The following is a 27,979-nucleotide window of genomic DNA, read 5'->3' on the forward strand; positions in this document are numbered from 1 at the left end:
AAAGCATTCATTAGGGCAAGTTACCATTAGTGCTTCTGAGTGATACTAAACCGATGTTATTGTGTGTTGTGTTTATGCACCCATCAGCACATCATTTGCCACGCCTACCTGCCAATCAATATATCATTATCGACTTTGCTCGAGACTGATAACATCTACCGTCTGTTTACCAAGCGAGCAGTGCTAGAGTGCCATATAGGGAAACTAATTTTCTGCATAAGTTATCCGAGGTTTCTCGTTGTTCTTGTGTTGGGTTTCTATACCTTTGCCAAAAAAAAATTAGTTACAAAATTTGTCACTATATGGCACTGTGGCAATACATATCAATTGAACAGCACTACAATTGTTCAATGTGTCCTCCTTTTTGGCCAATAACAGGTTTCCATTCAAAGAACAGCATTTTCTACAGCAGAACGTAACATGTCAACTGGAATAGCCAGCACATGATGTCTAATGCTGTCCTTGAGATCTGCAAGAGTTTGACATCCTTCCTGATACACCTGGTTCTTCAAAAACCCCGCAACCAGAAGTTGCATGGGGTGAGGTCCGGTGATTGGGGTGGCCAAGATATCTGGAAACAACTGCTGATGACCCATTCATCTGTAAAGTGTTGCCTTAGCAATCTTTGAACACAACAGTGGATGTGGGGTGGTGCACCATAGGCCTGACGTAGCTGAGTGGTCATGACCAAGAGTGCATAGCACGCGTTCCTTGAGTGCGCCGGGATTCAAGCCCGTGAGTACTAAATACAATAAATATTTGTATTGACGATTTATTGTAAACTCTACTGACTTGGTTGTCGTGCCGGAGTATAAACAGAAAAAAAAAATTTATTTATTTACCTTGCATGAATATGGTATCCTGAAGGCACCCACGTTGTTGCAGCTCTGGTATTGTGAAATTTGCCAACATTTCATAATATCGCTGTCCAGTGATGGAACAGGTGCGGGGTCCAGTCAGTGTTACCTTGCACTAATGAAAAAATAAGGCCCAATAATGAATGTGGCCATAAATCCACACTACACTGTCACTTTTGGAGAATGCAACGGGACCTCTTGGATAACTCGAGGGTTTTCTGTTGCCCAAATGCGACAGTTGTGCATATTCACTTGTCCATTTAAGCAGAAGTGGGTTTCATCACTCCAAAGGATGTTCCATTGCCAAATGATATCCACTGTCATTCGTGCCAGAAACTGAAGTGTGTATGTGAAATGAATATCTGCATCACCATGCTTTAGCTGCTGTAGCATGTGCATCTTGTAAGGATAGTACAACAACAACACCTGACCCATTACTAGCCTTCCAGTGGAATACGGCATGTCCACTTCACGAGAAACAGCTGGCACACTTGCACTACTACATGGAGATTAACTTGATAAATCCACGAAAGCCATAGCCACAACTTCAACACAAGAGGAGTCCACTCTTTTTTGATCTCTACCTAGTTGAACACCAAGATGTCCTGTCGCTTCAAATTTTGCAATCATTTTGTGGACAGCACAAACAGTCATAGGTCTATGCTACACACTTCTGACACCGGAATTCTCTGATAGCCGCAGCTGCATTGTTGCTGTTCTGATAGTACAGCTTCACTAATAGCGCCTTTTCCTGCAATGTTGTTAACATTGCTGCTTTAGTGCAGGCAAACATCTACTGTATGATTTTGAAAAGACTGCTTTGCTTTTATACAGTACAAAAGAGCTGAGTAGCGGCGCTGTGGCAATAACTTATGATTATGCAAATAACGTAAGTTGTTTGCATAATCGTAACTAAGATAATTACATTCCATACAGTGACAAATTTTGTAACTAATTTTTTTTTTCCAATAAATGAGAGCACATTCTTTATTGTACCTGTTGTCCAAATTTCTCTTCAGTACGAGCCTTAGAACTCACTCCAGAACCCTCTACATAGGGATACTTTAATTTTAACAACCCTGTACTGTATACAATATTCATTAATATACAAAAAACATTACAATGGAACATCAAATGTTAGACAGGATCATGTGCACAAGGTTGGTGAATGTTATGGAGGCAGATGTCAATAATTAATTGCATTTGTAGTGGCGTAATTGCCTCGCCCTCTTCTCTCATTGGCTCGAATAAATATCACTAGGAGGAAAAGTTTTTTAATGTATAGATAGAAAACTGGTCATTTTATCAGGTGGGTATTCATCCAGCTATTTTGCCCTTAAGAACTAGAGGCAAATTTACCATTAGATGAAAAAGCATGTACCAAGGGGCCTCAAATTCAGGAGGACCAATACATGAAATGAGAAATATTGTTCATTTTCACTTAAGTGTACAATAGAGAAAAATGTGATCTGCAGTTTGCTGTTTACTGATTTGGGACTTTGTTTTCTTACCATAGCCAGCTTTGACTACTCATGGTTTGTTCACTGATTTTACTTCCCTCATCTTGGGTTAGTGCTCAATAATTCACTAATCCAACTGTGCTTAGAAATTGTTGATTTAATGCACCCATGGGAAGTTTTGCAAGCTATGCATTAATTGGCCTAGAAGTGTGCCTGTTAAAATACCAAGATAAGCTATTGTATACAGATTTGATTTAATCAGCAGCCCAAAATCTTGGGGTATCAACCTTGTGCTGTTGTTAAAATTTGGAATACTGTGTCTGAAATTATTGTTGCACAGAATGCACATTGTCTAACTTCTATTGCCAACAATGTTTAAGTTCATTAAGGTAATTTGTACCACAAATTACAATTAATCGCTAGATTTGGCTCAGTGTATACTTCAGAATCAATGATCATACATTGAGATGTATAAAATACATTGATTCAATGCCAAAATATATTTTATACAAGAATATATATATTGTATTGCAGGCTGTGAACCTAACCATCACCAGGCGGCCCCATTTCAGTATATAAATACATATATAATAAAGCAACTACTAATACGAAGACCGACTTCACTGATTATTTATATTTTATACACATTATTTTGAATTATCCAAGTGACTGTCAACAGTAATGTTAACCTCTATGCTACTTGTCACTGATTTGGAAAGGTCTGAGTTTGATTCTCTTTGCTGACCAGATGAACTTCATAAAGGTTTTTTTCACTTATTGGTGGGTGGGGAATGCACTTAGCTAGCCTTGAATGAAAATCTATAGTTTCAATGAGATTAATTCTGAATTTTCTCATTATGCAAAACTGTAAAACAACTCATAGACAGGCAATTTACTTAGTAATGCAAACTATCAGGCAAAAAAATTGTTTTTAATTTCTCTCCTTGTGATTAAATTGATTAAAATGTTGTATAAGTTTTAAGAATAGAAAAATACTCACAATATCCTATCTTTATACTGTAACAGATACTGCAAGTCGTGATTTCATGCTTATGCATGAGAGAAGAAAATGCTGTTTGACATGCCTGTTTATGAAGAGGACAGTCAAGAATAATATGTTTGACTGTAAGCTTAGTATGACAGTCAGAGCACACAGGTGGGCTTCCTGTGTAACTAGGTGAATATGTATAAGATGTGTAGTCCCTTTTTTATAGTACAGGATTTCTACTGTATTTACTGTATTTCTGGTTTAATTTGAAAATTTCCAGTATGTATTTCTGGTTTAATTTGAAAATTTTCAGTACTGTATTTCTGGTTTAATTTGAAAATTTTCAGTACTGCATTTCTGGTTTAATTTGAAGAAGCTTATTACTGGTTTTATTCTGCCATATCTGAAGCCAAATGACCATTTATGTATGGAGTATTATTATTATGATTATTAGTTATATGGTGCAAGGATGCCCTGAGGTTTGTGCTGCACCAGCCAAAAAAAAAAAAAGGTTACCCTGAGAGAGAGAGAGAGAGAGAGAGAGAGAGAGAGTGTCAAAAGCAGAAGGGAATCACCAAGAAAGATTTGTTGTTATTTGGTTTTTAGGAGCATTAGCAACTAAGGTCATATGCTCCGGGGATATGTGGTGGTCATTCCCTGACCTTTCTGCATCCTCACTGTATTTGGTAGTCATGGGCTCGAACCCCGGTCATATCAAGAAGTGTGTGCTACACACTGATGCTCCTGCCCACCTGGCTATGGAGGCACCAAGAAAGAGAAGAATGATGATGTCTAGTTCAGGACCCTGGGTGTGCCAAGCACATACTCATCAGATGTGAACCCCTGGGGTATAGTCAATGTATGGGACTCAAAGGGTTTCATGAACAGGGCTTGTAATAGTTCTAGCAACTTGATTGGCCCATTCATTGACACTAATTCTGATTCAGAATATGCTGGATTCCAGGAATCCAGCATATTCTGACAACTTGCTTTCTTTCAAGTTTCTTAATAACAGCTTGTATTTTTCTTATTGGGAATGTGAAGACAGATTCTATCTGTAACGCATAAATTACACTTTGCAAATCTGTGTATATTACACTATATGTTATTGATAGGAGCTGAATCTGACTTTTTGCATTATCTCAGCAGCATATACACTACATTCAACAATAAGTTTGTGATATGATAGAGTATCCAATCCACGTGTTAGACAAGATTTTGCAGCTGCAGCAAATGCTAAGTTTTAAGTTTTTAATTATATTTAGCTGTTTTATTGACTTAATTGTTATATTAAATTATTTTCTATAAGTAGCTTATAGACTTAGTCAAGTTCCTTGGTTTATTTTGAATTTAGATAGCGATTTTGAAAGTTAATTAATACTTAGTGTCCGTAGATGTACTGTTCATAACCTTGCAGCCATTGTTATCCAATACAATGTATATCCCGAACTAGATAGCGTAAGGTTTAATGTAAAACTAGAAAGCAAAACACGCAGCACTGTATTAGAAATCTGTTAGCTTAGTATAATATTATCAATTAATCAGTAAAATTTATTAATCTTATTAAATTTCATTGTCAATTAAATTGTATTTTTTTTTAATCAAATACATATAACAACCTCGATTTTACAAATGGAACATTATAAATTAATACATATAACTTGAAAGAAGATGCGAAAGTCATATAACGTAACTCGGAGATAATACGATACTGAAATATATATATAAAAGATAGGAGGTTATGCTTTTAGTGTGGAGAGAGAACAGCAGGTAGTGTAATCAACAAACGGGTCCTTACTTTTTGCTGCATTTTGACGGCTGGCCTTCGTTAACGATGTTGAAATCATCTGAATTACAGCACTAAGTACTTATAATGTAATATTTTTGACTTTCTGTGTTGCAGGTTCAAATTGTGTTATTTTAACTGGACTGCCTCTCCATGTTATCTAACCCGTTTGTTGATTACACTACCTGCTGTTCTCTCTCTCTCAACACTAAAAGCATAACCTCCTATCTTTTATTTATTTACAGTCTTTGGGTGTCTTCTACTATACACAGTAGTAACCCAGGTCTATATTCCTTCATATATTCCTCTTATTACAAATCCCGTACCTATTACTTCTATTCTATATATATATATATATATATATATATATAATAATATAATATATAAAAGATTGTATTAAAGAGTAAAAACAGAAAACATCAGAGAGTTAAATAAACTGGATATGGCAAATGCACCGAAGCGCGCAAAGCAGCAGCAACGGATGCAAATGTAAATATATGTATATTTTAATTAATATGATAAATAAATAAATAATTAATTAAAATATACATATATATATATATATATATATATATATATATATATATCCAATATGTTAAATTAAATAAAATAAATCATAAGCCAGCAGTATGGCAAAAACTGTAGAGCGAAAATTAACATAAAAATAACCCAAATAAACAATCGAACAAAAAGAAAGAATAGATATAAATAGTAGCCCATAAACCCTTGTATAATTTCGAACTTTAAATCCAATTAAAACTATACAAAATTTAGACTAATGCCAATTATTTATTGATTTAGCGGTACCCCCCAGAGAGGTACCATTTCCGAGAGACGTGAAATATCACCAAATTTTCGCTCTACAGTTTTTGCCATACTACTGGCTTATGTTTTATTTTATTTAATTTAACATATTGGATGTATTTCAGCTTCATATGGAGGAATTGCATGTTGCTGCCTCTAATGAATGCTTAATTAATTATTCATTTATTTATTTCATTATAATTTAACTTTACTTAATATAATTCAATGATAGTATATATTTCGGCTTCATATGGAGGAATTGCAAGATGCTGCCTCTAATGAATGCTTAATTATTTATTTTATTATAATTTAACTTTTGTCAACATTTAATATAATTCAACAGTAATGGGTCGATATGCTAATTTAGCAACACCTGTGCCGCCATCTATTTTCCTTTTTTCTTCTATATAAGCTGATTCAGCTTACAGTATGTCAGTGGTGTGGCTCTGCTCTAGAGTGCTGTCTGTTCTATATTTTATTTTTTGCTGCATAAGGACCACTGCCGTGCAAATCCTCTGCATTGGTGGATCGATCGGAGGAGGGAGGGTGAATTGGTACTTCGATCATTTCACCATGGCGACGATTTGCATAGCGATTGAAATGCAGCGATTCCATGACCATTATTTGGCCTCGTGGTCCTCTGTCGATATGGGGCATGATGGTCAGTCCATTTTATTTTATTTTAATTTATTTTGATTTTGTTATCGTCTCGTAGTTCCTTTAACTCTCTTTTGGTGATATTTCACGTCTTTCGGAAATGGTACCTCTCTGGGGGGTACCGCTAAATCAATAAATAATTGGCATTAGTCTAAATTTTGTATAGTTTTAATTGGATTTAAAGTTTGAAATTATACAAGGGTTTATGGGCTACTATTTATATCTATTCTTTCTTTTCGTTCGATTATTTATTTGGGTTATTTTTATGTTAATTTTCGCTCTACAGTTTTTGCCATACTACTGGCTTATGTTTTATTTTATTTAATTTAACATACTGGATGTATTTCAGCTTCATAAGGAGGAATTGCATGTCGCTGCCTCTAATGAATGCTTAATTAATTATTTATTTATTTATTTCATTATAATTTAACTTTACTTAATATAATTCAATGATAGTATATATATATATATATATAGAATTGAAGTAACAGGTACTAGTTATAACGCTATATATATATATAGCGTTATAACTGCATTGGAATATAAGTTTAGGGTTATATTTTTGTATTGAAACTGAAATTTTATTTGGAATTGAATCGAAATCATGACCCAGACCAGAGCAGAGCAGCAAAGCAAAAGGTTCAAGCTAATGAGAGTGCTGTGGCTCGGGGGAGAACTGAGGGGGCTGTTGTCCTCTGAATCACAGCCTTTTGAAATGTACTGCTTGTCTGATGTTTGTGGATCAATCAGGAACGGAACATGATATTGCCAAGGGGAATATCTTTGTGTCTGCACGATATAAGGAGTGTGAGGAAATCAGACATCAACTCAGCGTCTTTATGGGCCTATATGAGAGCTTGAAGGACAGGGTGGATGCCCACGAAGAATATAAATTGAGGGGCCCACAAGCTCTCAGCTGCCCACAACAACGACAGAGCTCACACTTCAACATCATGCAACACAGCGGCAATCCCCCAAGGCAGAATGCACTGGTCCGAAAGAAACTAGTTGTTGTCGGTGACTATTGTCTGGGAAACGGGGAACATATTGTGCAAATAGGATAGGTGGAACGGGACCAGAGTATATCTGCCAGGGGCAAAGGTTGATGATGTTGTAGAGCAGATATCTTTTAAGGGCACAAAATATGATATTGTTGTACACGTTGGCACTAATAATATTAAGAGTAGGAGACCGGTGGAATTACTTAACAAGTACAGGTCAATGTTGAAAAAAAAAGCCGTCAGTTAGGGTTGAATTTGAAAGTGTTTGCAATTCTGTCCAGACACGATAGGAGGGAGTATATGATGGGAGCCTTGTCGATCAATTCAGGTTTGGAGAGATTGTGCAAGGCTCAAGGGGTAGAATTTTTCTCAGCATGGTCTGTGCTTGTTAACAGGTGAGACCACTTCTACAGAGATGGGATACACCTAAATAGAAAGGGTGCAAGAATATTTGCTGATGCTATTGAGGCAGTGTTAGGTGGGTCAGATAACTGCTAACTTGGGGGGGGGATATACAGACTAATAGATTAATAAACTGTACAGAGAAATACAGTGGTCCAGTAAATAAAAGTGTCTTATAATGAGGGATTTTAATTTCCCAGATATTGACTGGAATTTGTGGGTTGGTCTCTCACACACTAGCAAGGCCTTTATAGATTTATTGGATGATTGTTTTCTACAGCAGCATGTTCGGGAGGCAACTAGAGGGAGTAATATTCTTGATTTGATTATCAGTAGTGATTCTTCATGCAGAATCTGCAGATAAAGGAACCACTAGGTGGAGTGATTGCAGTGTGCTCAAGTGGGATTTACTCAAAGAAGTTACTACCATCAGGAGTAAAGGGAAGGGTTTTTGCTTTTGTAAAGGTGACTACGGTGGTCTGAGACAGTATTTAAATTCTATATGGTGGGACCAACTGATGATGTTACGAACAGCAAATTCAAAATGGGAAGAATTCAAAGAATTAATCTTGGAAGCTACTAAGGCTTTTCATACCAACTAACTAAGAAATTTTATTCGAGGTTTAGGCCTAAATGGATGTCAGTTGAACTAATGAGACCGTGGCAGAGAAGAAAAATGCATGGGATACATATAAATTAACAGGTGACATAAAAGCATATGATAGATATAAGCTTATTTGTAACCAAGTCACAAAGGAGGTTAGGCCTGCAAAGGACGAAAAGAAAAACAGCAAAGAGTTCTTTACTTATGTAAACTCTAGAAGAAAAGGGATGAATCAGATTGGTCCACCTGATATCGATGGTTCAACTGTTGATGATCCTGCTCAGTTGGCTAACAAACTAAATGAGTATTTTGCATCTACATTCACACATGAGGAGTTATTCAGGGAGGGGAATGCCAGGGGTGAATTAAACTCTGGCAGTGAGCCAGATTATTTTGTAATACTGAGAGCAAAGTAGAGGAGAAATTGTTAAAGATAAACATAAGAAAGGCACCAGGGGTGGATGGGATCTATCCAGCTATACTAAAGGAGGCGGCAAAGGAAGTAAGCAAATCATTAGCCATAATTATGAGAACATCGTCGGACTCAGAGGAGGTCCACACGGACTCGAGATGTGCAAACGTATCACCAATTCACATGGTGGGGATCAAAGGGTGACACAAGTAATTACAGATCTGTTAGGTTAACTTCTGTTCCAGGGAAATTAATGGAAGCACTGCAAGATCATCAAGACAAGACTTCAGTTATAGCTTAGATGCAGAATGAGTTTGTTAAGGGAAAGTCTTGTCTGACCAATTTGATTGGATACTATGATGTGGTCACAAAGGAACTGGATGCAAAGAATAATTTTGATATCATATATTTGGATCTTAGAAAGGCTTTTGATACTGTTGCACATGGAAGACTGCTGCACAAATTGGAGTAGTGTGGCATTGGAGGAAAATTGCTGCTTCTATGGATAGAAGGATGTTTGAGTGGGAGAAGACAGATAGTGGTAATCAATGGACACTGCTCTTCTTGTACTAATGTTATTAGTGGAGTCCCTAAGCATTCAGTGTTGGGTCCATTGTTGTTTTCTGTATTTATTAATGATATTGATGATGGTATATCGGGCTTAATGTCCAAGTTTGCAGATGATACAAAGGTTGGCAGGGTTGTTAATGACAATAATGACAGTACGCTGCTGCAACAGGATCTATAAAATTTGAGCAGATGGGCTGAGAGGGGGCAACTGAAGTTTAACATTGACAAAAGTACTGCATATGGAAAACAGTAACCCCAGTGTAACATATCAACCGTGTGGGACTAAATGGAAAACTTTGGTCCAGGGGAGGCTGGAAATGCTAACCCCTGGGGTTTTGTTTACAAATTAGTGACAGGATGAGATAACAAATGAGACTACTTTTAGATTTAATTCTGAATCAGCTGTCAAGGTTACAAATTGAGTGATTGGTTTTAGCCCAAGACGACTACGTGGACAGTGGTAGAGAATGAAAAGTACCTGGGGGTGATTGGGCAGGCAGATATGAAGTTTTCTGAGCAGTGCAGACGGTCTGCAAGAGTAACTCATGGTGTCTAGTTAATGATATACAGGAATTTTTCTAGCAGGGATAAGGAGGTGATTATCCCCTCGTATAAGGCAATGGTCAGGACACACCTTAAAGCAGGTCTGGAGGACTCATTTGAAGAAGGATGTAGAGCTGCTGGAACAAGTACAGAGAAGGGCAACAAGATTAGTGAATGGAACAAAGGGTTGCTCTTACGAAGAAAGGCTTAAGTTTTGCAAATCACAGTGTCTGGAGTCTAGGCACCTGCGAGGTGATCTGATTGAGGTGTTGAAAGCCTTGAATGGTTTGAACATGCTCAATGCTGATGGGATTGTTTCCCTTGATCAGAATAATCGCCTGAGAAGACATAAATTCAAATCAAGGAAAGACAGTTGTAGGATAGATGTGCGGAAGTTTGCCTTTAGCCAGCTGGTGGTTGATTGCTGGAACAAACTTCCATCTGTCGATGTAGAAGTTGATAGCTTAAATAGATTCAAGGCAGAACTAGACAAACATTTGGAGCGAGTGGATGGGTGAAATGAGAAGGGGTTTTTTTTTGACTGATGCTACATATGTTTGCTTTCTTGGATCATGTGCCTTTACTAATGCTAATTTGGAAAGACTGCAGCTGTGCTAACTTTGATTTGATATCAGTTTTGGAAACACATGTATGTATTTGTATACTGTATGAGTATTGAGCTGAGTGAGCAGAATATAGCTGTATTAAATACTGATTGGAGAAGCTATTTCTACCTAATAACAGGAAAGTCATCACATATTAATGAAGGTTCTAGGGAGGTTCTTGAGGAGCTGTGTATGAGTCAATCCTGTCATAATGTAACTGACGGTCATTTAAAAGATTGTGTAGATGTATACCAGCCGGTTTGTTTCTCATCAGTTTACGTCTGCACAGGCTTTCCCACTATAGTTCACAGATGTATATCCATTTTGGATGAAAGAGCAGACATTTAATTTTGACAGAGTAGTTTAGCAATAGAAAAGTTGGGCATATGAGCTGAGAAGTGCCAGCTGAAGTTTTAACATTGACAAATGCAAAGTACTGCATATGGGTAGCAGTAACTCCAGAGAAATATACCAACTGTGTTGTGCTACACTCAAGGTAGTGGAGAATGAAAGAGACCTGGGGGTAATTGTGCAGTCAGATATGAAGTTTTCTGAGCAGTGCAGACAGGGTGCCTGAGCAGGTCATAGGGTCTGGTCAATGATATACAGGAATTTTGCTAGCAAGGATAAGGAGGTGATTATTCCCTTGTATAAGGCAATAGTCAGGCCACACCTTGAGTACTGCATACAGGTCTGGAAGCCTCATTTTAGGAAGGAGTACAGAGAAGGAACAAATGATAGAATGAGTACAGAGAAGGGCAACAAGACTGGTGAGGGGAACAAAGGGGTGCTCTTATGAAGAAAGGCTTAGGTTCTGCAAATTGCAGCATCTGGAGACTAGGCACCTGCGATATGATCTGATTGAGAGGTATATAAGGCCTTGAATGGATTGAGAAGGCTCAATGCTGATGGGATTCTTCCTCTTGCTCAGATTACAAACCTGAGGGGGGCATAAACTGGAATTGAGGAAAGACAGTTGTCGAATAGATGTGTGGAAATTTGCCTTTAGCCAGCGGGTAGTTGATCGCTGGAACAAACTTCCATCTGTTGTTGTGGAAGTTGATAGCTTAAATAAATTCAAGGAAGAAGTGGAAAACGTTTGTAGTGAATGGATGGGTGAAATGTAAAGTTTTTTTTTTATGGCTGATGCTGTATAAGCTTGCTTTCTTGCATCATATGCCTCTACTAATGCTAATAGCACTTTTCTGCAAAGATGGAGTGGTGGTTTGTTTCTGCATATAAGCTTTCAACAGATGAAGTTAAAAACTTGCATAAGGCAATGTAAAGCACTATGATAGATAAGGTCTAGCCATTTTAATGCAACTGGTCAAACCAAATCATAAACAGTAGTACCACAGTCCAATTGGAATCTTATTAGTAATCTGTACAGGTTTAGTAGTGAATATTGGTCAGCACCCTAAGTTTCAGTTAATATGACTCTTAGAATGATGTCTAGTTTCTTCAAGCAAGTAACACGAAGAGTTTTAATGAATTCTAAAATACAGCTTGCTATCTAGAGTAATATCAAGAAATCAGATACAAGATACAAGAAGAATGATGTTATTTGTTAGTCTTAGTTCTGGTTCATGGTGTAAGTTATGTTTTCAGCAAAAAAAATATACCATTTGTTTTTTGTATAGGAGTCAATATCTGTTATTCTTAGTCCAAGTTTCTATACCATAGTTGATTGCACTCCACTGTACAATCATGGGCACGTTCTGAAAGTGGTATGAATTACTAAGATCATCAGCATATAGATAGGTATATAGTGTATCAGGTACATTATTTATTGAATTGATTCTAATAGCAAATAGAGTCACACTCAGAATTGAACCCTCCCTCTTCTTGAATATAAGTTTTGGAAAAGGTATTAAGTACCCTAACTTAAAATGTCTGATAATTCAGGAAGTTTAATATGAATTTCAGAAGATGCCATCTTATTTCAAGATCATGTGCAAAAAATCTTTTTAGAAGATTGATCCCATACAGATGGAGTCCAAAAATAAGGCAAAAATGAAAGAAAAAACACTGTCAATAAAATTTGAAAACAAATAAAAAAATTTGAAATTGTGCTTAGGGCTCTGGAATCACAGACTTGTCTATTGAGAGAACATGATCACCAAGTTACAAAACTTAAAAATGTATCAATATTTATTAATAACTGATAATGTTAATTTTAAAATTTAATTGTATATACCAGTAAAACATTTCGTAATAAGTTATAGTAAATATTCATATCACAAGACACATACATATTTCCTAATCTTGTATTTCAAAAACTTAGAAAACATAGATACATGCAGTCTACAATTTACATCATTTCAAATTATATCATTTTGATATAATGTTTAATTTTAAAATTTTCAATTCTAAAATTTAAAAATTTGCTTATTCTCTCCCATCATCAAACAGTATTATATGAAACAAAAATTTCATCAATAGAGCCTTACTTATTTTTGACAAAACATCTGGCCATCCTGTTAACACTGAAGATCTGAATGCTGCAACCAACATTCAAAGCCTATTACTCCCAATGGACTATGTGACACCTCACTGCTGACACAGATGGTGAGGACCATCCATCAGTTTGGGAATTCTGGAGGGGATACAATAATTAAAAGTCCAGAGACAATGTTGCAACATCATTGGAAGGAAGTCACTCAAGCTATGATTTGTGGCAGAACATATAGCCAAAGTCCATTCGTGGTGTTCGGCAACTTCCCAGTGTCCCCAAAATTAAGTTACAATTGGGGAACTGGAAGGGAGATGGCTTCCATGAATGCTGGAACTGCACAATGCTGAGCTGACAACAAGGTTCCCACTGAGTTGGGAATCCAGAAATTGGGCATAGGAACACATTCCTGACATAAATCAAACTACCTATACAAAAAGTTACTGACCTGCTTAGGTGTAGTTGAATTTGTTTCATCTTCAAAAGAACAATCATCAGATTTGGAACTATTAGGTGGTTCTGCCATGGCTACCATGGCCACACTCAAATTGACCCGCAAAGCATAAACATTGCAAAATCCTAAGCAGCCTAGAGCTGTCAAGACATATCTTGCTGCAATATATCTAGGTAAACAAGCTAAAGGAAAAAATTAATATATTAAATAACACTGAATGTTATAAAATACAATATATAACACCTTAAGTGAAACATAAACATCTAGAAAGTTGTAAAGTGATATATAATGACAGAGATAAGGGAGACAGAATGATGAAGAATGATATAGAAAACATACAGATCGTATTTAATAGCCAACCATTTTCAGTTCGGTCAAAAAATGTTAAAAATTAAATTTTTTATAATTAAAACAAAAAGGGATGTCTCACAGATGCCATGTGAGTGTTTTTGTTAAATTTAGGGCACAAATGATGGAAAGATAAAAATATAACACAAAAAAAATTTCCCTCAAATAAACTGATTTAACACATACCATACCAGCAATACTCAGAAGATATAACCTATGAGGTTAAAAGCCCAAATCTACCAATATTCAATCTCTCAAATATCAGAAACAAAGTTTGAAATCTCTTCCCACTACCACTCCTTCACTGCGAGATCTGGAGAGCAATCAGACTTGCATCAGGTCCACCAGAAATGAAAAGGGTTGACTATACATTTGATTACATCTAAAAGCTTTAGTATAGTACCTATGCTTGGGTCTCAAATGAGGTTTTGAAACTGGCTCTAGATAGAGAGGCTGATATAGATCACTGAATGGTGAAATATAATTAACTGATGTGACTAAAGCATGTAATACAGCATGTATTAGTGATCTTCCAAAGTTGTTAAACCAAAATAAGCTGACCTTGTGGAGGCAGTGGGAGGACTTACTTCTTAAATTTCTTAGTAAAGAAACTAGTATTTTTAGAAATGACAGAAATCTGATTCAAGTAAAGCCACTCCCCGATTAACGCAAGGGTTGCATTCCGCGGAACTCTACGTAAGTCAGAATTTCCCCAATGCTTGTGCAGCACTTGCAACTATGCTCGCTGAATTGATTAAATCAAAAAAGAAATGTTCAATGAACATGTGAATAGAATTATTTATCGTATTTATTCAATTTTTTAACTCATGTGGAGGAAAAATTTAAAAAAGCGTGCAATTTAAAAAATTTCAAAATTATAAAATTACAAAAAATGAGAGGAGACAGGCATAACGCCGGTAAGTTTTATCTCTCGAGCATCGTTACCAGAATCAATGTCTTCAGCTGATAAGTACGCCGACGTGGAAGTTGAGAGCTATGGAGATTTAGAAGGGGTCGGCCGCTCAGCTTTACGACAGAACATATTAATGGATGACTGGACAGTGGCTTTTTTCTTTTCATCATAGATTTCTTTGTAGCAAGTAAGCATATCATTCACCCCTCTACTAACTTTTAAGAATCGTTCGCTGTCAGGATCCATCTTCTCGAACCTCACCATTGCCGATGCAATTTCATGAAATGCCACTGCCATCTCTCTGGTGATGAATCATCTCAGCTCCTCATCTGGTTCATCTTGAGCTTCGTAAGCATTTTCTTCTTTCACTATCACTGCCTGCAAGTCAATAAGTTTTTCGTTAGATAATTACTTTTCTTCCTAACTCCTCCACATTTTTGGCAACAACCTCCAACTGAAGTAGCTCTGCAACCTTTACAATCTTACCTGTAACCTCTTCATATGATTCATCTTTTTCAAACCCTTCTATGTGCCGTGGGCATATTTTCTTCCATTCGCCATTTAAACAACTTTTAGTAATTTCCGCCCAGGACTTATTAATGTTTAAGATGGCAGGGTAAATATTGTAAGATTTCCAAAAGTCTCTTAACGTAAAATTTTTCTCACCATCTACTACAGACAATGCCTGAGCAAATGTTGTGCAAAAATAGTATGCTTTTAAATTCGAAATAACACCCTGATCCATAGGTTGAATGAGTGAATTCGCGTTTGGCAGTAGAAATATGACTCACGTTTGAAATGAAATCATCTAGATCAGGCCTGGGCTGAAGGGACACAATAGGAATTCAAAAAAAAGGCGGGCTGCACGTAAAATACTATTTTCAGATATATATTATTTGTTATCATGAAGAAGAAATATAACATAAAAAAATTATTCTCTAACAACCAAGTATTTAATGAGATGAATGGAACTGTTTTACATCTTTTAACATTTTTTTAATTTCGGGTGTTAATTTTGTAGTTGAGATTCTTAAAACTGCTTGTAAATGTTCATCGGTGATACTTGATCGTAAAGAATTTTTATTTAGATTCATGATGGAAAATGTTTGTTCGCATATGTAGGTTGATCCAAAAATAACCAACATTTTTCAGGCAAAATCTTTAAGTTCATCGGATTTGTTCGAATTAAGAGTATTGTAAAATTTACAGATCTCCTCATGACGGCACAATTCCCTTAAATCGGTATCACACTGCAGATCTATAATCTGAAGTTGTAGTTCACTCAGTGCACTATCAATTTCTATTGAAAATGGGTCGCGCACTATTGCCAAATTTGTCTCAATTTTTCGGAAGTCGCCAAATCTTCGTGAAAAGTCATCATTCAAAGCGTTGATAATTTCACAATATTTTTCAAATTTATTTTCTGGAATCTTCAGCAACTTCATGGTTGGAAAGTGGTCTACCTTGTTAATCAATAAATGTCAAAGGAACAACTGGAGTTTTAATTGAAATCCATTCAAACTTTTTACCATATAATGGGCATATAAATTTTTCCCTTGTAACACGGTGTTGAAAGTATTTAAGTGTGTCACAATGTCCAGGGTAAAAGCAAAATCACAAATTCAGTTATTATCAGTTAATTCGGGAAAGTCCATAATATTTTTCAGTTTTAAAAATAGAACGATGTCATCTTTAAGATCCCATACTCGCCGAAGAACTTTTCCTAAGCTAAGCCATCGAATTTGGCTATGATAAACGGCCTCCATAGCCGAGTGGTCAAGAGCGGGAGTGCAGTAGCACACGCTCTTTGAGTAGACTGGGGTTCAGCCCCTGACTGCTGAATACGGTCGATCTGGCAACCCGCACTGGACCAGCATGGCAGATTATGGTCCATTTCCCTCAGCATGAATCGTTGAGGTGGCTTCCATCCTGCAGTGGGTTGATAATGGCTGCACTTTACCTTTTTTTTTAAGGAATATTTGCATACTCTGATTCAATATCTTGAAGAAAATTAACGAACTGTCTGTGTTTCAGGCCCCCCCCTCGATCGTATTAAACTTACTAGTTTAATAATACAAGATGAAGAAGAACTCTTTATTATATACAGAAGGCACATGTGACATCTTCAACTTTTAACACATTTTTACATAATACTTGTTGATGTATAATACAATGAATTGTAATTAAATTATAATCAGGATAATTTTCACAAATTTTATCCTGAATTTTCTTTAACGCTCCAACATTTTTACCTGTCAAACTTGGTGCTCTGTCAGTTGTTACGCTTACCATTTTGTTCCATTTTAAATTATATCTTGTTAAGCATTTCTCAACTTTTTCAAATAAATCAGCTCCCGTTGTTTGGTCTTTAAGAGATTCCATTGAAAGAAGCTCTTCAATAATTTCAAAATTAGAGGTACATCCACGTATGAAAATCAATAACTGCGCACTATTCTTTTGGTTGCTACTTTCATCGAGAACTATCGAGTACCATGTTATGGATTCTAATACTGATAATAATTGCTCATTCAACTTTGTATTGATACATTCAATTCTTCTTACTACGGTTCGCCGAGATAAACTTATATTCTCAAATTTGTGTTTAATGTCAGGACATATAATTCCACAAGCTTCAGTCATACATTCTTTAATATAGTCTCCATCATAAATAGGCTCGTTGCTTTTTGCAATTATATGAGAAATAACAAAACTTGCCTCTACAGTAGCTTCTTGTTCCTTAGTTAGCCGCGTAAACACATTTTGTTGTCTAGATAAATTTTGAATCAATCCATCAGCAGTTTCTTTTTGGTTTCCGAAGTTAAATTGGCACCATATTTGGAATGTTTAATAGTGAAATGTCTTTTAATATTGTACTCTTTAAACTGAGACACTATCCCGGCAGATGAGACAAACAGTCTCATTATTTATGTTAGCAAAAAAATATTTTGTGTTCCACTCTTCATTGAAGACACGATGCTCTTGTTGAATTTTTCGTTTTTTATTCATTTTTAAAAGGGCGTAAATATTATTTTTATCACTACTGGCACCAAGATGATAACCAAAGATAACGCAAAAAAACTAACTGCGGGATGACCGTCAGAGAAAACAGATTAGAACTGCGGCCGGTCAGCAGTCCTATCCTATTACTCCGCCACCACAACAAAGCCGTTGTCGTTTGTTTTGTTCGTTATTTGGTTTTTAGGAGCATTAGCAACTAAGGCCATATTGCTCCGGAATATGCGGTGGTCATTCCCTGACCTTTCTGCATCCTCTGTATTTGGTGGTGATGGGCTCGAACCCCGGTCTAATCAACACGCGTGTGCTACGCACTGATGCTCCTTCCCACCTGGCTACGGAGGCGCCGAAGCCATTGTCATCATCACTGGTTGTCTGTTACCGTAGTTTCGCGCGGTTAGTTTATAAATGCAAATTATACCGTTATAAAAGCACCCATTGGCTCGCTCTGGTTCGTGCACAATTTCAAATTCTATCTCAATTTGAACAATACAGAGATGATAAAACAATTTACAAGTCGACAAATTCCATAATGTATTATATATACAAATTTATTTTCCAAAAAGGCGTCGCAAAAGGCATAAAATAAGTAAACTTTTTTAGAAAATACAATTAAAGCTCGCAGGCAGCACAAAACTGTGCAGCGGGCTGCATGCGGCCCATAGTTTGCCTGGGCCTGGTCTAGATGCATTGGATGTCCAGGAGCATCATCTAATAGGAGCAAAATCTTGAAAAGAACATAATTTACTTTACAGTATTTTTCAACCTCGGGAATGAAGCAGCATTTAAACCAATCCTCAAAGAGAGATACTGTTATCCATGCTCTCTGGTTAGAACAGAAATGCAAGGGTAGGATGGCTTCATTGATGTCCTTAAATGCATGAGGATTTCCAGAATGGTACGTACACAAGCCGATATTAATCTGTAATATGTAATAATTTGTAATAATTGGTATTAATCTGAAATCTCCCACTGCATTAGCCCTATGCAAGAGCGTGGCCCTATCTTTTGAAGCCTTCAAACCTGGCATTGTCTTTTCTCTTTGGCAATGTGTATATTTGATCCAGCATTTTTTTTCCAATACAGAGCAGTCTCGTCAACATAAAAAATTTGCTGAATTGAATAACCGCTTTCATCAATAATTTTTTTCCACACATCACAAAATTTCTCTGCAGCTGCAGAATCGGCACTGGTGACTTCACCACATACTTTAACATTGTGGAAACCAGCACAATGCTTGAACCTATTAAACCACCCATTGCTTGCCACGAACTTGGCTTGGGGTTCGCCGTACTTATCCTTAATATCTTCATAAATACTTCTTGCTTTTTCTTGAATGCCCATTCAACTGAGGGGGACTTGCTTCTGAATCTGATTTTCAATCCATATTATTAATAGCTGTTCCATCTTCGATATAGCACCTGAACACTGTTTTGTGATCAGTTGATCTTAAGTGTATTGATCTGTTGACGTGTTCTTTTACACGCGCACTGTCCTTTAAATTGTATTCAATGTTGAATTGCACTTTCTGTTGGTCCTTTCCCTTCATCATTGTAATATGTAAATAGGAATGAAGAGAAGTTTCTGAAAATTTTTTTCTTATATGATTAAAGATTTCAGTGAAGGGGAACTCATTTCACCATAATACCGTAACGTAAAATCCACAGAATTCCAGTTATCGGGATTATCGCAAATGCAATAAGATAAAGTTTACTGCCCATTTATAATAGATTATGTTAACAGAAAAGCCCAATAAACCGGAAAGTGCAAATTGTTTTTATTGTTTTTTAGTCGTGACCTTCAGAAACATGCTTTAGGAAAATATCACAAAGGAGTTCAAAATTGATACTTATAATGGGAACATATGATAACGATGAAAGGGTAGTGCAATTTCCATTATAAATATCACCTTTTAGAGAGATAAATAGTTTAGTAATAACTTGAAACGAATTACAAAAAAAAAAAAAAAAAAAAAAAAGTGTTATTGGGTTCACATTACGATATTTTCACAATATCTCCATTTATCCCTACAGATGCAAAATACTGTCTGTTGTTAAAATTAAAGTATCCCTATGTAGAGGTTATTGCTGTTATTGTTATTTGATTTTTAGGAGCATTAGCAAGTAAGGTCATATTGCTCTGGGATATGCGGTGGTCATTCCCTGACCTTTTCGCATCCTCCGTATTTGGTGGTGACGGGCTCGAACCCCGGTCTAATCAAGAAGCATGTGCTATGCACTGCTGCTCCTTCCCACCTGGCTACGGAGGCGTCTCCTATGTAGAGGACTCAGGAGCGAGTTCTAAGGCTCGTACTGAAGAGAAATTTGTTGCTATATGGTGCTGTGGCAATACAAATCACTTGAACAGCGCTACAATTGTTCAATGTGTTCTCCATTTTGGACAACAGTTCCATTCGAAGAACACCATTTTCTACAGCAGAACGTAACATGTCAATTGAAATAGCCAGCACATGACATCTAATGCTGTCCTTCAGATCTGCCAGAGTTTGACATCCTTCCTGATAACACCTGGTTCTTCAAAAAACCCCAAGACCAGAATTTGCATGGGAGGAAGTCCAGTGATTGGGGTGGCCAAGATGTCTGGAAACAAGAGCTGATGACCCGTTCATCTGTAAAGTGTTGCCTTAGCAATCTTTGGACACTGGTGGATGTGGGGTGGTGCACCATCTTGCATGAATATGGTATCCTCAAGGCACCCACATTGTTGCAGCTCTGGTATTGCAAAATTTGCCAACATTTTTTAATATCGCTGTCCAGTGATGGAACAGATGCGGGGTCCAGTCAGTGTTACCTGTTCAAAAAAATATGGCCCAATAATGAATGTGGCCATAAATCCACACTACACTGTCACTTTTGGAGAATGCAACGGGACCTCTTGGATAACTCGAGGGTTTTCTGTTGCCCAAATGCGACAGTTGTGCACATTCACTTGTCCATTTAAGCAGAACTCGGATTCATCACTCCAAAGGATGTTCCATTGCCAAGTGATATCCACTGTCATTCGTGCCAGAAACTGAAGTGTGTATGTGAAACGAATATCTGGTATCACCATGCTTTAGCTGCTGTAGCATGTGCATCTTGTAAGGATAGTACCGCAACACCTGACCCATTACTAGCCTTACAGTGGAATACAGCATGTCCACTTCACGAGAAACAGCTGGCACACTTGCACTACCACATGGAGATTAACTTGATAAATCCACGACAGCCATAGCCACATCTTCAACACGAGAGGAGTACACTCATTTTCAACCTCTACCTGGTTGAACACCAAGATGTCCTGTTGCTTAAAATTTCGCAATTATTTTGCAGACAGCACAAACAGCACAGCAGACACCTTATGCGCTTATAATGCTAGAATTCTTTGATAGCCGCAGCTGCATTGTTGCTGTTCTGATATTACAGCTTCACTAATAGCACCTTTTCCTGCAATGTTGTTGGCATTGCTGTTGTAGTGTAGCAAACATCTACTGTATGATTTTGAAGAGACTGTTTTGCTTTTATACAAGTACAGTAGAGCTGAGTAGTGGTGCTGTGGCAATAACTTATGATTATGATAGTTATAACTAAGATAGTTATGCGCCATACAGTGATAAATTTTATAACTAATTTTTTTTTTTTTCTAATAAATAGCGAGCACATTCTTTATTGTACCTGTTGTCCAAATTTCTCTTCAGTACAAGCCTTAGAACTCGCTCAAGAGCCCTCTACATAGGGATACTTTAATTTTAACAACTCTGCACATTTCCATATTTTTTTCAGTTTGCACCGGTCAGCTAAAACTTACGTAAAGTCTAGTATCACATTAGTCGGTGAGTTCCTGTATGCTATATGTTGGACTCACTGGTGTTGGTCCTCAACTGTTTAACATGTTCTGCAGATAAAAATTCCCATCTTCCTCCCCATGAGAGAGAGAGAGAGAGAGAGAGAGAGAGAGAGAGAGAGAGAGAGAATGAATATCTTTATTGCAACCATGGCAATGCAAAACTCTTGGCCATACGGTCAGGGGTTACAAATAGGAATTACATGGATTATTCTGTAACAAAGGATTATTTATAAGATGGGATTAACGTAGATTATTCCATAACAAAAATATTATAGATTAAACGGGAAATATATTAAAAAGTAAGGTTAACATAGATATGTTTTCTGAAATTCAGAATGGTTTAGATTAACAAATTAATTTGATATACATTGGTATTCAAAGAAAGTGCATAACGCTTCAAAATTGTAATTGTCGTCCAAATAACATAAGTGTATGGCAATATTTCTTACAGATTGCATCAGTTTAACAGCTATAACAGCTATATAAGCATGCTTTGCAAGAGTTGCAATCATTCCTTGCTTGCATCAGGATAGCAAGATACGTGCAGTTGGCCCCACGAAGAAAGAGTGCTTTTGTTGCTTTACGTAAGGAAGGATGTTCTTCCCGTCATATTGCTTATAGCGTCTTGCAATCAATCAATAGTGAGTAGATTTCTTTCCAAACTCAAGAATAGTGGTTCTGCTGATAGGAAAAAAAGCAAGCAGATGCAAATGAGTCTCTACACCAAAACAGGACTGCATTTTGAAGCACTTATGCCTTAAAAACCATAACGCTTCTTCATCTGTGCTGAAAAGAGAATGGGAAGAACATACAAGGGTGGTGGCAAGTGCAGTAACAGTCAGAAGATGCCTCTTCAAAAATGGACTTGTAGTTCGTCGTCCTAAGAAGCCCCTCCTCACACAAAAAATGAAAAAGGCCCGATTAATTTGGTGTAAGGAGCATGTCAAATGAACCCCCTGAGCAGTGGAAGTCAGTTATTTTCTCGGATGAGAAGAAATTCAACCTGCATGGCTCTGATGGGAGACAAACGATTCGCCATAGACATGGTGAAGAATACCATCCAGACTGTATGGTGTCTACAGTGAAATTCCCTACCAGCCAAATAATATGGGGGTGCATTTCGTATCACCTGCAGTTTATAAATGGTTCCGTAAATGCCAATGGATACTTGGCTATATTGGAAGGCAAACTGCTGCCAACCATTAGAGACCATTTCAACCTGCCAAGTAACTGCATATTTCAAAACGACTCTGCTCCTTGTCATTGGGCGAAAAGTGTAAGCAGGCACTTCTGTAGTTACTTTAGCTTCATTTCTGCATTAGAGGTTCGACAGTAATGTGTTTACATTTGTTACAGGTGAAAAAATGTTTGGAAGAATGGTCCATTACAACTGTTAGCTGGCCAGGAAATAGCATGGATCTGAATCCTATAGAGAACTGTTAGCATCGTGTGGAATCTGCAGTTGCCAGAAAGAAACCAAGATCCTTCGTGAACTTCAGGAAGCCAAAATTGGTGTTTGGAACCATGAACTATCAGTTGATTATTTTCAGAAATTGATCTTGCCAATGCCCCAACAGTGTGCTACTATCATCAGGGCCAGAGGCGGTTCAACGAAATATTAGTTTACACCTGATGAACTTTTCATTTTGTTTTATATTAAAAATGATAAACTGAAGCAAATTGAGGACTTCTGATAACGTTTCAGCCATAATTGTCATGTTTACCAAAACTGTTGTATAAAGGTTGCAAATGCTCATTTTGGAATATTTTGAGAGCACCTGTCAAATATTACTTAGTTTTGCCTTAACTTTTAATAAATATCTTTTGTTTATATTTCTATTTGTGATGCTAGTCATCAATGCAACATACCATCACAAAAAAGGGTTAGAAATGTGAAATTCTAAGGTGATGCACTTTCTTTGAACACCGGTGTATATGTAGTAAAAAGAAAACAGAAAAAGAATACATAGTTATCCACTCAGTTCACAGGAAAGGAGGAATGGGCATGTGACCAGAGTTGACAGCTCACGCTTGGTAGTAGTAGCAGGGATGCCAGACGTCCCGCAATGCGCAGGACAGTCCTCTACAAAAGTGATTTGTCCCGTGCCCCGCATAAACATTTAAATGTCCCGCAGATAAAAAATTAACAGATTTTGATTGTAAAATAATAAAATAATGCCATAAAAAGTGATGGATGCTGTTATGAAATGTATTTCTTTTCTAACATGTATGAATTTCAGACATTGGCGGGTGAGTTGCACGCTAATGCTCACGGGACGCGTTAGATGTCCGGGAATCCCCTCGAGCCGCTCGGGGATTTTTAAACGTAAATGTCTGCGTAAATAATGTGATCAGCGATGTCAGTGCTGTCTGGTGCGCCTGGTGGTCTAAGCTAGGTGTATCTCGGGTGTGTGTTTATCTTTCATTATAAAAAGAATAAAAATTATTTTGACATCTGTCTAATCAGTTCAGCTGCCGTAGGAATTGTTACCTATATAAGGTAAATTTCATTTAATTTTTGTTTGAATTTGATTTATTAAATTAAAAATTAAAATGAACGGGTTGTATTTAAAATATCAATTTATTCTAGCCTTCAAAATGTCAAATGGTGAAAGTAGTTTGAAAATTCCGGAAAAGAAAAGAAGATGGTTGGTTCGCTATAATGCAGATTGGGAAAAAAAGTATAGTTGGATTAATCACAGTAGAGACAATCATTGTGCAAAATGCTCTACATGCAACAATTTCATTTTCACAATTAGTCACGGTGGTGAAAACAACATAAGTAGACATCTGCAATCTAAAAACCACATTGCAAATGTTCAAGTAATAGCAACTACATCAAAAATTTCTAAGTTTTTTATACCAAAGCAAAGCAAGGCTCATGAAGATGTCGCATTTGCAGAAGTATCGTTTTGTTACCATTCTGTTATGCAATCTCATAGTTATGTCTCAGCTGGTTGTGCTAGCTCAATTTTTAAAAAAATGTTTCCTGACTCTGGAATTGCAGCAAAATATTCTTGTGGGAAAACAAAAGTTTCTGCCATTATTACAAAAATTCTTGGAAAGCACTCAAAAAATTACATATTGAAACAACTAGAGAATAATAAGCCCTTTTCTATAAGCATGGACGCTTCTAATAAAGGAAACGTAAAAACTTTTCCTTTGGTTGTGAGATATTTAGACCAAAACCATGGTGTAAAAACTGGTTTGATATCATTCACATTTGGTTAGAAGCAGAAGATACTGAAACTATGTCAAATGCTCTCATCCAACAGCTTACATTTAATGAATTATCTCCCAAAAACATTACTGCATATGGAGCAGATAACGCCAATATTAATTTTGGCAACAAGGTGGCTGACTCTTTTACCGGCTACTGAGTGACTATTGACCAATTTTGCGCCTATTAAATCATATTTTATGAGCAAGAATAACATAGCACCTATATTGAGACATTTTTTTGAACATGAGCTTCATGAGGCATATGTAAAATCTGTAAAGAATGTATGTTCAATATTTCAACCAGCGCTAAAAAAACTCCAAGGTAGTAAGTAATGTTATGATTGTTGAAGTATATTCAATTACGAATAATGTAAGGCAGTCCTTGATTGAGCACAAGAATGAATGTTATTATAGAGCAAATGTTCATGAAATTATCCAAAATTGTGATAACCTAGATGCTTCAAAACGGTTTAAAATGGAAGCAAATAATTTATTTGATACGGCTATAAAATATATAGAAAAATGGTTTAATTTCAATGAATACAAATATAAAATTCTCTCTAACTTATCTTTGCATAGCATACCAGAATTTCTTGAAATCGTAGAAATCACTAATGCATTTAAAATAGAAGTAGATCAAGATTTGCTGTTTGAAGAATATATCTTCTTAAAAAGATTCATGGAAAATAAAAAGTATATTGAAAGGCAATTACCGTGTGATCAAAGATGGGTTTGTTTTTTTTTTTAAATTCTTCTCCACAATTTTTAAAAATTATCGAATACATTTTCTCTATTCCGCATGCAAATGCAACATCTGAAAGGATTTTTAGTCTAATGACGAGTACTTGGCGTAAAGATAGAAATAGGTTGATTCTAAAAAATTTGGAAGTTGAGTTGATGATAAAACAAAATTTCGGAATGAATTGTTCGGAATTCCAATTTTTTTAAAAAAATCAAGGTTTAGTCATTCTTAATGAAGTAAAATCAAGTGATAAAATTGAATAATTTTTAGGATTATAGTATAAATAAAAATTTAACTCAATTATTTTTGTTGTTTTTTTTTATTAGATACATTTTTAAATGTCCAAAATGAAGTTTATAAATTAAAAATGATATGTCAAAATCGTTCATTGTGAAAACATTTTCTTGAGAAAAATTGCCGCAATTTTTTTCATTTTTCTCCCGCGAGACCTAATTTCACATATGGTAATCACAGTTCTCTGTGATTACCATATAGTAGCTGTACAGATCAGTCATGCATAATCAACTATTACTAAATCCATGCTATAATTTCCTTATAGCTCCATTCCTATCAAGATGATCTTGCATTATTCTTTAATTATTGTCCCCATTATTTCACTGACATAGAACTCAAACTTTCTAATTACTCACTTCAGCCTTTCAATTTCCCTTTTGTGAATAGCAGAGACATTTGCAACTCTCCAGTCTGTAGGGTCATCCCTGAATCCAAGGATGCACTGATTATTATAGCTATACGTTTGCTGATCTCCATTTGCTGCCTTTTTTTTTTTTTTATAAGTGAATAGATTCCTTCGTTCCCAGTGTTTTATTCACTTTTAGTTGCAATTATTTCTCTTCTAGATTCCTTTCAGTTATGATTTCATGATAACTTATGGCCAATATCAGATAGCCTTCTGGTATAACCATATCTAAAAACTTTTTCACACATACTGTATTTAAAATATTTATCCAGTTTATCAGCAGCCTATACAAGATCATTAATACTTTTGCCATTCATATTAAACAAAACAATAAAGTACTTGCCTTCTACTGTTAAGCAAAGCAAATTATAAATTATTTGCTACTTTTCTTTGTGCTCTTAGTGAAAGACTTCTCAAAATCTACCTCAACACAATCCCCTTCCCTCAGTAACTTGATTGTAAACTAATTCAAATACCATAGCATTTTGTGCCTCCTAACAATTTATAATCATTTAATTGTCATTTAATAATCATTTAACATTATGACCACTGCTATTTAGTAATTCTTAATACATAACCACTACTAATAAACCAATCATATCATTTTCTTGTGTAGCATCTCTAACATGCTGATGGAGAAAGCAGTCATCCAGCAAATCCAAAAATGTTCTGCTACCAAGCAAGCGACTAACCTGTAAGTTCAAACCAATATCTAGAAAATTAAAATCTTCATGATAAGATATTCTAATATACTGGCTCACTCTATTTGCCTATATATTGCTATATACTCCTATAAGATACTCCTACTAATATATATACTACTATAATATACTCCTACTCCCATGAATTGTTCTAGCAGACAAATTGCAGGACAGCTAATGGAGTTTTGTCAATGACATACAGGAACTTTGCTAGCAGAGATAAAGAGGTGATTATCCCTTTGTACAAGGCCATGGTTAGGCTGCATCTTGAGTACTGTATACAGGTCTGGAGGCCTCATTTTGAGAAAGATTTAGATCTGCTGGAATGGGCACAGAGCAGGGAAGTAAAATTGGTGAAGGGAACAAAAGGGTGCTCTTACCAAGAAAGGCATCAGTTCTGCAAACGACAGCACCTGGAGACTAAGCACTTGCAAGATCTAATTGAGGTGTTTAAGGACTTGAATGGAAGTCATTGAATTTAAGGACTTGTAAGCTCAATGTTTATGGCATTCTTTCTGTTACTGAGACTACACATATGACGGAACATAAATTCAAATGAATTTATGTCTCCTCATGATGGTTGCAGGATAGATGTGCGGAAGTTTGCCTTCAGTCGGCGGGCGGCTGATTGTTGGAACATACTTCCATCTCATGTTATGGAAGTGGACAGTTTGAATAAATTCAAGGAAGAACTAGACAAATTCTTGAAGGGGATGTACGAGTGAGGAGGGTAGGTTTTTTTTTTTTTTTTGGCTGATGCTCTCTAAGCATGCTTTCTTGCATCATTTTCCACTAATAATATTAATACTCTCAATTTTGTTTTTCCAGTGCTATGTCCTGAATGTCTCACAAAACAAATGATTTTTTATGTTGTAAATACAGAGAAAAATACATAGT

The 27,979-nt window shown here is 36.3% G+C and overlaps 1 protein-coding gene across 4 annotated transcripts in view; it reads right to left on the reverse strand.

The window, feature by feature from the left end:
- The window catches only part of LOC150083600 (putative inorganic phosphate cotransporter), a 148,675-nt gene that overhangs the window by 105,724 nt on the left and 14,972 nt on the right, over window positions 1-27,979 (reverse strand). For all 4 annotated transcript variants that reach the window (XM_090378081.1, XM_090378080.1, XM_090378079.1 and 1 more), the window contains exon 2: window positions 13,590-13,777. In XM_090378081.1, the coding sequence (XP_090234207.1) occupies window positions 13,590-13,676 (87 nt within the window). In that variant the 5' untranslated portion in view covers window positions 13,677-13,777. The remainder of the gene's footprint in view (window positions 1-13,589; window positions 13,778-27,979) is intronic.

The sequence above is a fragment of the Mastigoproctus giganteus genome, chromosome 7 (assembly GCF_048544385.1).
Source record: "Mastigoproctus giganteus isolate SK-2022 chromosome 7, ASM4854438v1, whole genome shotgun sequence".
Lineage (NCBI taxonomy): Eukaryota > Metazoa > Arthropoda > Arachnida > Uropygi > Thelyphonidae > Mastigoproctus > Mastigoproctus giganteus.